Source organism: Typopeltis vanoorti, chromosome 3, assembly GCF_054136105.1.
Source record: "Typopeltis vanoorti isolate ZY-2024b chromosome 3, IOZ_Tvanoo_1.0, whole genome shotgun sequence".
Taxonomy (NCBI): domain Eukaryota; kingdom Metazoa; phylum Arthropoda; class Arachnida; order Uropygi; family Thelyphonidae; genus Typopeltis; species Typopeltis vanoorti.
In genome coordinates this window covers 65,904,367-65,916,938 of record NC_143551.1, presented here as the reverse complement: position 1 = coordinate 65,916,938, position 12,572 = coordinate 65,904,367, and the positions used below count along the sequence as shown (strand labels likewise).

At 33.7% G+C, this 12,572-nt stretch overlaps 1 protein-coding gene across 4 annotated transcripts in view; it reads right to left on the bottom strand.

The window, feature by feature from the left end:
* The window catches only part of BBS9 (Bardet-Biedl syndrome 9), a 347,462-nt gene that overhangs the window by 77,809 nt on the left and 257,081 nt on the right, over window positions 1-12,572 (bottom strand). For all 4 annotated transcript variants that reach the window (XM_090415673.1, XM_090415671.1, XM_090415675.1 and 1 more), the window contains one exon: window positions 4,234-4,409. In XM_090415673.1, coding sequence (XP_090271799.1) covers window positions 4,234-4,409 — 176 coding nt within the window. The remainder of the gene's footprint in view (window positions 1-4,233; window positions 4,410-12,572) is intronic.

Genomic DNA, 12,572 nt, shown 5'->3' with positions numbered 1-12,572 from the left:
ATTGCTTCAAATGAAACAGCCAACCTCTCGCCTGTCACCTATTCATTTTGGTTGCAATTCATCTGCTATCATCAGCAGTATTCCCCCCCCATCCTAACTTTCCTGAAAATACTAAATCCTTCACATTCAATCCCTGTAACTGTATCATCCAAGTCTCACTAATGCCTATAACTTTTAGTAAGGTTGCACTAACCAATGCCAAACCACCACCTCCTTGTTCCTGATACTTCTGGCATTAGTATATAGAAATGGCAACATCCCTTTATTCCCCCCCCCCCCCACCTTTACTTTCTGAATTGACTACCCTATTCAATATTTTGCTTGAGAGACTAGATTCCTCATGTGGTCATTCTCACACTCACTCACATCATGGGTGCCTTCACAAAAAAACTCACTTGTTTCCACCCTAATTGCTTAAGTTCCCATGAATTTGCACATCAGCATGCTTGGTGAACAAAACTCTCTCCAGACACCTAACACCAAAGCCATTTAGATGCAGTCCATCCACATTGCACAAATCCTTCTTTCTGCCAAACAGAGACCACATATCCACAAATTCTACATCATTCCTTTGCACAATCTACGCATAGACTCATTGGCTATCAATGCCCTCCTCAGTTCGCCTCTATCATAGCATGGTAGGAGACTTACAATCTTCACTTTCTCGCTCTTCAGTTTTGCCTCTTCTAACAATTCCTTTACATCCTCCCTCATAGAATACTTCTTACCTCTCAAATCATTGATACCAACCAAGACAATCATTTCCTTCGACTTACCTTTTTTGCATCCAGATGGTGTGACTAATGTTGTGAATTTTTGCTCCTAGAAAACACGATTTTGTCATGCTTTCGTTAAGTACTTCCCTGATTTTTGAGTCTCCATACACAATTTTCTTCTTAACTTGTTTTTCTTGTTTGTTTGGTCACTCTTTATTATTCTTTTGGATCACTTGCTTCTTTCTTTTTTCAGCCCTGCTAAACTCTTGCTGCTTCTGCAGTTTTTCAATGTCGCACTTTGTCCTATGGAGGATAACATTTAAGTGTGCTATTTCTTTATTGATATCCATTCATTCTCCTCTATTTCCATGGCTGCACATTCAACATTATTAACATAATTTTCCATCTTATCGTCGGTATTTGTTGCGTTCTCATCACCTAACAGACACTCACTTTTAAAACACTTAATACATACTCTCTTTCCAGTTTCAATTTCCTTCCACATGTTCTTTAATTTCCTCGACGCATACATTTTGCATACACTGCTCTGAATAATACACTGCAAATTCAATATCCCTTTTCTGAACAGTGTGATTATATCTCGAACAACAGTGGAGATAATGTAGCCTTGCTTTAGATATGATTTACAGTTAAACAATTTATTTAAACATACTTCAGTTCTAACTGTTGACCTAAAATTTCAATTCTGAACAAATTTAAATAAGAAGTAAACATATAACAGAAGTACTGAATATTCTACTGAGTTCCCACTGATGTTGGGAATATTCCTTATTTCAAGTAAAGTTCTCAATCTCTTTGGATAGAAATTCTTCAGTTTAGTTACTTTTTTTTAACCATTGGAAAAACAAAACAAAGTTTTTTTGATATATTTATATCGTCGTCATCGTCGTCCGGTAGCATCCTCTAGCAAGAGGGTTGCAGCAGATGAGCAGCTCTTCTCCATTTCTCTCTGTCTGTTGCTTCCATCATTCTTAAACCAGTCCATTCCACGATGTCATTAAACCACTCTCTAATTGGTCTTCCACATCTTCTCTTCCCCTCAACTTTCCCTTGTAATATAGTTCTTGTCAGGTGTCCCGAAGAACCTCTCAGAAGATGTCCTGCAAATCTAGTCTTTCTTTGCATAATATTCTTTAACAGTGTTCTTTCCATCCCAACTCATCTTTAAACTTCTTGATTTGATATTCTTTCTGTATAGCTAATCTTTTCCATCTTTCTATAACACCACATTTCCAATGCATTAATTTTTTCCATATCTCTCTTTCTTAGTGTCCATGACTCACTTCCATAACTTGCAATACTCCAAACTGTTGCTTTAACTATTCCAATTCTAACGCTTATTTTAGTGTTCTTGTTTATTAAAATTCTCTTTATTTCCATAAATACCGATTTAGCTTTACCTATTCTATTTCTAATGTCCAACTCTGAAGTTCCTTTCTCTGAGATCCAACTATCTAAATATTGAAATCTTTCCACTTCTTCTAAAATCTTTCCTCTACATCTTATTTTTACATTATCTCCTATTTTTCTACCCATTATCATTATCTTGGTCTTTTTTGTGTTAATTCTTAGTCCATACTCTTTACAAGAGTTTTCAATTCTTTGAATGATTTGTTGTAACCCATTTTCACTTTCTGCCATCACTACTACATCATCCACGTATCTTAAGTTATTAATGATTCTTCCGTTTATTTTTATTCCTTCTTCTACATCCTCAAGTGCCTCTCTAAACATTTGTTCACTATAAAAGTTAAACAATAATGGTGATAACTTGCATCCTTGCCTGACTCCTCTCTCCACTGGGAATTCTCCTGTTTCCTCTCCATTTACACATACTGATAATATTTGTGACCAATATAATCTTTTTAAAATTTCCAAGTCATAAGAGTCAATATCAGTATTTTCTAGAATGTCAAAAAGCCTTTCATGTTTCACTGTATCAAATGCCTTTTCAAAATCTAGAAATCCCAAAAACAACTTTCCACCATGGTTTAGTGTTTTCTCCCCAATAATTCTTAGACAAGTTATAGCGTCTCTAGTTCCTCTGTTGGTTCTGAATCCAAACTGTTCCTCATTCATTTCTTTTTCTATTTTATTCCTAATTCTCTCTAAAATTATTTGCACCAGAATTTTTGCTGTGTGAGTTATAAGACTTATCGTTCTAAAATTGTTACAGTCTAAAACTCCCGTCTTTTTTGGAATGGGGATAAAAATTGATCTTCTAAACTCCTCTGGTAATTCTTGTCCTTCATAAATTCCGTTAATAATTTGCCATAACACTTCCATACCTTTTTCACCTATATTCCTTATAAGTTCTATCTGTATACCATCTATTCCAGGAGATTTTCCTTCTTTCATCTTTTGAATTGCTAGATTCAATTCCTCCCTCATGATGCACAGTCTCTGTCCACTATGTTCTTTCTTTCCTTCGATTTTCTCCTCTTTCCCTGTCTTCGTAAAGTTTACTTACATATTCTTCCCATCTCTGTAATATCTTCTCTTTTTCTATCAGAATTTCACCTCTTTCATTCTTGATTGCTCCAGTCCTTAGCATCTTTCTCCTTCCTGTCATCATATTAATGTTTTTATAAACACCTTTTATGTCCTTTCTTTCTGCCTTTGCTGTTGTATCTTTACTTATTTCATCTAACCACTCTCTTCCTTTTTCCTTCTTATCTCTCTTTGTATCTCCCTAATCAAGTCTTTATACTGCTTTTTTTCCTCCTCTGTTTTACTATTAACTAACGTTCTTCTTTGTGTTATTTTCCTCAAAATATTTTCCATCATCCATGGTTTCTTTCTTTTCTCTCTTTCCTCCTCTTTTTTAGCTAAATGTAATTCTGTAGCAGTAATTATGCTTTCCTTCAGAATCTTCCATTTTTCACTTGCATCATCATTTTCTTGTATATTTCTCGTTCATTTCTTCCTCCACTTTCTTTGAGAATTCATTCGCCGTACTTGGTATCTTCAGCCGCTCCATGTTCCATGATTTGTTCCATTTCCCTGTAGTTACCTTTTCTAGATTAATCCTTATCTTAGTTGACAACAATATGTGATCTGTATCACAGTCTGCTCCTGGATATGTTGTCACATCTTTTATAATGTTTCTATATCTTTTGTTTATCAAAATATAATCTATCTGATTTCTTCTACAATTTATATCCTCCCCTGGGGCTTTCCATGTGTACAATCTTCTTGGATGTTTCTTAAACCAAGTGTTCATAATTGCTAAATCATGCTTTTTATATTTATATTTAATATAGAAATAATATTTTCTATATTTTTACATGATTATATTTATATAATCATGTAAAATTCACAATCTAGAGCAAAAGATCTGCTAAATTAAATAACAACCAATTTAGGAAAATTTACACAAAAATTGTCTTGACAATCAATTTAGGAACAATTTTTTATAAAACTGTCCTAAACAGATAAAAGTTTTTTTTTAAGTTTCTAAAAACATGACCACTTTACCTCACTATTCATACATTACCTCAAAATGCTCCTCTATGGTGGTGAAATAACTCTGTAACGGGATGGTAGATAAAAAAGAACACTTTATTTCTTCACCTCCAATTTCCCTTTTAAAGTATTTGTGCAGCCGTCGAATTAATTCTGAAGTAAGCAACCATAGGGCAGGAAAGGAATCACTTTGTATCCTATATCGTTCTAAGAAAAATTTAAAACAGCAATATGTGACACATTTATTTATTTTTTTTATTTATTTACTGTTTAATTCAGGGTTCTCTAAACTACAGCCTACAACATACAATTGATTTTCTTGAAGGCATCTGAACTAGTCACTAGGCAAGGAGAATATATTATAACTCCTTACAACCCATATTTCAATATTTCATTATTATTATACAGGAATCTCCATGCAGTCCAAAGACTCATAACACGAAGCTTATACTAACCATTTTAGATAAATCATGGACTCTACAACCATGTTATAAATAACTATTTTAATTTCCCGATGTTTCAACCTTCATATTAAGGTCATCATCATCTGGAGTATACATATATATACAGAGACAAGCTGAATTACATTTCACACAGTATGCTAAAGAAAACAATAATTTGATCAACAGTTATTCTACTGGCATGACCTTTAGTAAAAATAGAATAAAATAAAAATAAATAAATTAATTAATTACTTTAATTAATTAAAAAACTACATCAAAAACTATATTCTATATAAAATAACATCAGAGAAACATTCTTTCATATAGATAGTTTTCTTAGTAACAATGATGTACTAATTTAACATGATAATTGTTATATTAGATTTAAGATTCTGGATTACCTATGGTCCTATTTACAGTTGCACACAATGCCTATAACACTCTTCACCTCATTCACTGGTCAAGCACTCATGACCACCTCTGTCAATCCCTTCCACTCATTTCCCACTCTCGAGCAAAAAGTTTCTATGTTCTTTCTACTACACTTTTACACAACTTCTAGGATCCTTGTGCCTATTCCATAAAATATTTTCAGTAATTTATTTGTTTTTATCATATCTAACATAGATTTAAGAGAATAAAGATTCAGTGTAAACAGGTCTATTCAATTTATATTTTATAAACATTATTTTCACAAGTTGAAAACAGTCTGTATCATAATTAAAAAACCATCCCATATTTGGCCCACCTTCCAAAAAGTTGGAGACCCCTGGCTATTAATTTAATGAATGATAAAACTTCATAAAACATTTTTGTGAAATGGCAGATTAACATCATAACATATATCATCACATATACATTAAAATCATAATAATCTTAAACAATAAATAAAAATGCCTGCTTTATGAAGTATAGAGGATGCATACATACAACATATTATACAATATTTAAGTTCGTGACTGCTACTGATGCACCATCATAAATTAACATAAAATTACATTTTGACATTCATGGAGATAACATTCTTTAAAAATGCTGAAAATAAATGATGTAACAGCATCCATAGTACTCAAGGTACTACTGTGTTTTTAAAAAAAATAAGTAGGAATAAACATAGATTGTGAACTTTCTAGATTGTGTACACCCTTCGGGAAATGTCATATGGCATTCAGTGTTTGATGATAATTAGAAACTAGTCTATCTTCCAAAACAAACTTTCATGGGTGGTAAACTAGACCAGACTTTCTTCCATCATGAATTCGATGTATGAATAAAAGTAGTTTTAAGTTTGATTCTTTAACCACATTTGATAATTTACATTTTCTTTAATGGACTGCACCTATTCCAAAATAGGAGTCTCTTCTTCTGCAGCTAATAAAAAAAGAAGCTGCAGAAAAACACGCACACACAAATTTATTTCAGTCTATTTCATTAGACAAACAACTGATTCATTCCTTTTATTTTTTTTTAATTTTAAATTACTATGGGGAGGGGTCAGAAAAACAAGGACCATTATCATTAAATTCTCTCAAGGATACTGTGATAGTACTATATGAAAAGTTTACATGATTACTAGCTTCCTATCAACAATTTTCCTCCAAATTAATCAATATCTATCAGGACTCTACTATTACCAGATCTTATGTTTCATTCTTCTAAGGAACTGCTTACTGCATCAATTCACATAAATCTTGGTCTTCCTCTGGATCATTTTTCTTACCATTCTGGTACAAAATACCTGGTTTGCTAACATTTCCTCTTCCATTCCTCTTCCTCTGTTCACACATTCCTGAATACCAAGAATGCCAAGTTCCTTCCTAATATATTAATTTTTAATGATTCTGTCAGTGAAGGTGCCACCATTCATTCCCCTAATTTTTCTTGGAACTCTCATATTGTGTCCTTTGATGAACTGATTATTTCTAATCCAGCCCTCAGCTCAGATCCATAAGTTAAAATTGGTTTGAACAGTGCATTTGTATGTATGTGTATGTGTGTGTGTGTATATATGATATAACAGATATACTCTGCTGAGAAACATTTTTTTTTTCAAACAAAGATTAAATGACTAAAAGCCGTGAGATAAAAGTAAAAATACTATTTTAATTAAGTAGATTGCATGACTAGTTTCGTCTTCATAGAAGAATTCTTCGGGTGTATAACAAGAGGGAACAACCAACAAAAATTGCAAAAGCCCAAAAAACTATACATTAAAGCATTAGCGTATTAACATTTTAAGCTGTTCTGCGTATTTCTTCATTGCTGGACGTGTGCATGCATTCAACATCTCGTGAATGCCAAAGTTGAATGGCAACGCAATGACAGTCTGACCGATTATAGCTGAGGTTGTTGTTGTTGTGTTGAGATGTACTTGAGTGAGGATGATTTCTTTGGATTCTACAATTCTTCTTTCCAGTTCATCATAGCATCAAAAGATATTTTTAGATTTGTCCCATAAGACTGAATGAATGAAGTTTTCCTGATTAGCATCAGAAGAATTCAGGACATGGTTCGACAGATCATAAAAGAGATATCACCTACGTAGGTGATATCTCTTTTATGTTCCTAAAGACATAATTCGATGGATTTTTCCATCTGGCCAAAATAAGGCTAATAGCAGTTGCACCAAATTCAGTAAGCACTAGGATATTTCAGGTTGTTATGTTTTTGTTTTGGCCTACTGAGCAAGGAATGAGGTTTCAGAAGAGGGGTGAAAGCAGTCTGGATGTTATATTTTTTAAGAACTTTGGCTAATTTTGCCAAAGACTGATATATGGTAGGGATATGTAGCCCTTTTCACTATTTCTATCTTCAGTATGGTGAGGAGGTGGATTAAAAAGTAATTAAAAAACTCACACCACTAGATATCTCCATGCACAGTCCCATCACAATCTACTTCAAAAACTTGATATTATCTCTATGCTAGGCAAACGTGCTCATGCTCACTCACTCCTCTGTGAAGAAGATATTAACAAAGAACTTCAATTTCTTCTTACAACCTTTCAGCAAAATGGTTATTCGAAACAAACAGTTAATATAGAGATTGGACTATGAAACAAGTACTGCTGCTTTGCAAACCAAACAAGGTCTTTATTTTTATTTATTTATTTATTTATTTTTACTTCAAACTTGAATAGGAAAAGCAGTGGAGTCACATTAATGGAAATCACCTCCAACCTACAGCACTTTCATAAATATCCATATCCCGTGCCATAGTGTGATTTGAATACCACAGCCTCAGGGTAAAAAGTAGAGAATTTATTTACTTAGCCTCCACAGTCATGAGCTAAGGTTAGTTGCACTTGTTTCCCATTTTAGGCTAACACAGTTTTATTACAACAAAAAAAAACCCTGACAGAAGTGAAGCCTATAAGTCAAATTGCTCTCTCTCTCTCCTCTGTGTGAGTGCATGCATGTGCAGATACTGGCAGTTGTTGCTTTTAATTATTATTATTATTTATGCTATTTCATTATTACTAAAAAGATACTGGCAAGAATAAAAGAAATAATTAAGTATTTACCAGATTGATGTTGTTCCTTAAGGGAATGGATATTATTACTGTCAGAGATGTTGCAGAACCTTCTCATTTGAAATTTCATTATCAAACAAGGAAATAAAAGAAAAAAGGAGAACTCATGAAAATGCAAATATAGGCTTCCATGGTATACAGTGGTGAGGAGGGATCAGATCACATAAAGTTTAGAAAAATAAAATAAAATAAAAGACAAAGTGAAATAAAATCAATAAGAGTGAAAACAAGGGTTGTTTAAGGATCAAAGCCAAATAACTGGGAAGAGACCTCCACATCGCCTTTCAGGAATGCTGAGAACTGACTGGGGCTTCTGAGCTAATGTCCAATCCTCACCTTATGTTTTGCGCTCTGTTAGTAAGTATACACTGGGAACTGAATGAACGATGATGGGCTGGCAATTTGGGGCTTAGCCAACCAAATTGTACTCTCTATTGGCTTAAACCACAAATGCATATGATGGTACAACATGATGAGATTTCATGCTGGCTGGGACGCCACTTGGTTAAACAAGGCCGCTGCTGTTTTCATCAGGGAACCAGAGCGAACAGTGAAAAGTCAGCTACTGGAACAAGCTCCTCCTACTTGACATCTAGAAGAAGAAGAATAAACCCACATTAGAAGAATTGAAGATAGGAAAACCATCAATATAAGGAAGTATTAATGGAAAGGAAATCAAACTTGCAGAAGAATTGGAAAAGTACCACATGAACATAATTGGCATTACTGAGACAAAGAAAAAAAAAACAGGTGAGATCTTAGTAAATAATAAGCATAGGATGTTATTTTAAGGCAACAATGATCAAGGAAAGGAAGGAGTAGTGACAGCATTCAATACCAAACATGAAGATAAACTTCTTGATCGGAAGGCAGTTTCAAATTTGAAAATGGGAATATGGACAATGAATGAAACTTATTTGTGCCTATGGTACCACAGAAGGTTCTTCCAAAGAAGAAGAAGTGGAGGAATTTTTTTGAGTCATTACAACAAGCAGATGATATAAAGTCAGGGGTATAGTCGGGACAGGGCATGCCAGGGGGACACCCTGGTATTTTTTTAAAACTATCAAAATTTTTAAATTCGTTATAATAAATTATAAGAATTATAATAATGAGACTTATAATGCATTTCCAGCTTTCGGTCAAAAAATAGCAGCTTGCCTCTCTTGTCATTTTCGTTTCAAAAAACAAGGCAATCTCTCTGCCATATGGCCATCATAATAATAATGCTGCACTTCGTGCTCTAGATTTTTTGTTTCCAAGGTAAAGCCCTGGCACTATTTCTTTCAGGACTACACTCTGCATAAAGTAAATGGAAAAAGTGGTTATTGTTTGCAGATCTGAACAGCAGAGTAGGAAATGAATCCCACCAAGTATATAGGAACATTTTGGGAAAATTTGGAGAAAAGGGCAAAAGCTAATGGTAAGTATTTACTGGACTTCTGCTCAGGACATTACTAATACCATGTTTTAACATAAAGATGTGCACAAGTTCACATGGAGAGAAGACACAAGAAATATGAAAAGCCTTAATGACAACATCATTCTTGATAGCAATATCTTCATGCTAGTTCAGGATACAAGAGTGTACAGAAGATTTGAAATTGGAAGTGACCATTACTTAGTACTAAGCAGGATAAAAATGGACATCACATTGAAAAGAACAGTATGTAAGAAATTTTTAAAAAGAATTAAAGTTGAGCAGCTTTCACAAATAAATTGTAGACTCAACTATACAAACATTAATGAAAAAAAAATAGAAACAAATTGAAAACAAGAACCAAATCTTGGAGTCTCAGTGGCAAACTCTGAAGAAAACATTGATTCACTGATTCAGCTAAGGAGGTATGTGGTGAAGTTCTCTGCAAATATAGAAAAATGAGAACACCATGGTGGACACAAGAAGTTAAAGAAGCAGTCCTGGAAAATAAGAAAGCATACCAAAAGTTACTAGCAAATAAGTTTGCATATGCCCTAAAATAGGCCTGCACAACTTGATTGTCTTTGAGGGCCAAATCCAACTGGACCACCTAACCAAGGGCCATGTCACTTCAGATCTTGAATCTTAGACAAGTCCACTGCAGCTAAACTTAAGTAAATTTGTTAGTAGGTCTAGAGTAAATACTAATTAATATGCATATTTAAATTTTTTAGAGAGTTACAATTAAAATTATAATCAAAATTATTTACAAACAGATATAGCTGCAAAATTTCTCAATAAAAACCACTTAAACATAAACACAAAGTTTACTAATAATTTCACTGAAAATATGACGCTTATTCTCAGTGAAATATTCTCAGTGTTTGTCCACTCAGGGTTAAATGCTCGATGTTCCGAATCTATTTTACACTTTTTACTTAAGCTCATTGTGTCGAGATCGACAATATTAATTACAAAAACTAATGATGAAAAACTCACAATAATGCAGGTTATGATAACAGTTATGTAAAGTATTGCTCCAGCTACACCCAACCACTACACTCCCAAAGCCAGTCAAGGCACAGCTAACTTTTGTAATACGATTCGTTCTCGTTCGTAGACATCAAGTCGTTATCACGGAGATGTAACTTTGAATTTCTCCCCAGCGACACTAGCACTAACAAAACCTTGAAGCAATTGCAATAATTTGTTATTAAATACAACAGTGGGAATAACGGCAAATGCAATTTATTGTCGAGTTGAAAGAAACATGATTGTGACATTAATCGCATGAACGTAAACATGCAGAGTCTTGGTAAAAATTTAATTCAAATCATCTAATTTCATATTCCCCTGTATGATTAATTAATTTCAATCAGGCAGATGGGCCAAAATAAATAGCATTGCAGGCCATATGTTGTGCAGGCCTGCCCTAAAAGAATACAGAGAGAGATATGTAAGCTGTGTGTAAAAGTAGCAAAACAAAAGTTATGGGAAGACTAGTAAGAATATAGAAAATAAATATCAGGAAGATGGCAAAATGTTCTGGCAATTATTGAAGAAGCTTAGAAATGGAGGAAAGAGCACTGTAAAATGAATCAAAGATGACAAAGGTGATATGAAACTGAAGATAAGGATATACTAGATGTCTGAAGTAATTAATTTGAAAGACAATTAAACGAACCAAACAGTGACAGAATCATACTAGAAAAATTTCAAGAATAATGCAAAGAGAAGTACATATCAATACTTGAGGGAGAAAAAGCCATCAAAAACTTCAAACGTGGAAAGGCCGCTGGAGTGAATGATATTCAACTAGAAATTCTTAAGTATGAAGGTCTAAAAATTTTGCAGTGGCTACACTGCATAATTCAGAGAGCAAGGTCAGTAGGTCGAGTTCCTAATGATTGGAGTAGAGCTCTCATAGTACCCATCTATAAAAAAGGAAATAAAACTGAATGTGAGAATTACAGAGGAATTTCTCCACTGAGTGTTCCAAGTAAGATTTATGCAAACACTAGAAAAAGGGTTGAGAAAGATTGTGGAAGTGAAACACTTGGAGAAGGACAAGCTGAGTTCAGGCTAAATAGAGGTTGTCAAGATCAGATTTTCACTTTAAGACAAATAGTTGAGAAATCGTGGGGTTATGACAAGGATCTGTACTTAAGTTTTGTAGATCTGGAAAATGCATACTACAAGGTGCCCAGAGAAAAACTTTTCAAAATACTACAATTATATGGGGTGAATGGAACATTATACAGAGCAATACATAGTCTATATTTAAGTTGTCAGTCAGCAGTTAGAATTGAAGGAAATACAGGAAGAAGGTTTGATATAAAATCAGGGATAAAACAAGGATGAACATTATCTCCACTCTTATTCATCATCTATATGGATCACATTATGAAAGAAAGTGGCATCAAGCTAGATATTAGAATTGGAGATGTCAAACTTAGCTTTTTGCTTTAGGCAGATGATGTTGTACTCCTAAGCACATCTAGTGCAAGTCTCACTAATTAAATTGAATAACAGCTGTAACAAATTTGAACATGAAAATCAATAAAAATAACAAAACTATGAAAATAGCCAGGCACATAGAAAACTTCAGCTGTATTCTAAATGGAAATCCTATAGAACAAGTAAAATAATTCAGCTATTTAGGCACAGTTTTTAGTGAAGATGGCAGGTTAAGTATGGAAATAGACAACAGAATCAACAAAGATGGTATGGTAGGAAGTCAACTGAATAAATTTATATGGAATAAGAGAGAAATTAGCCAAAACAACATGAAACTAGTAATATACAACAGTGTTTAAACCAGTTTTAAGTTATGGATCTGGGAGTTGGGTTAGGAATAAACCACTTGATCAAAGTCTAGAGACCACAGATATGAGGGTTCTGAGAAGTGGAGTAAACCAATGGCATCAATGCAGAATCATATTAAAAATGAAGATATCAAAAGGAACTTGAAATTATT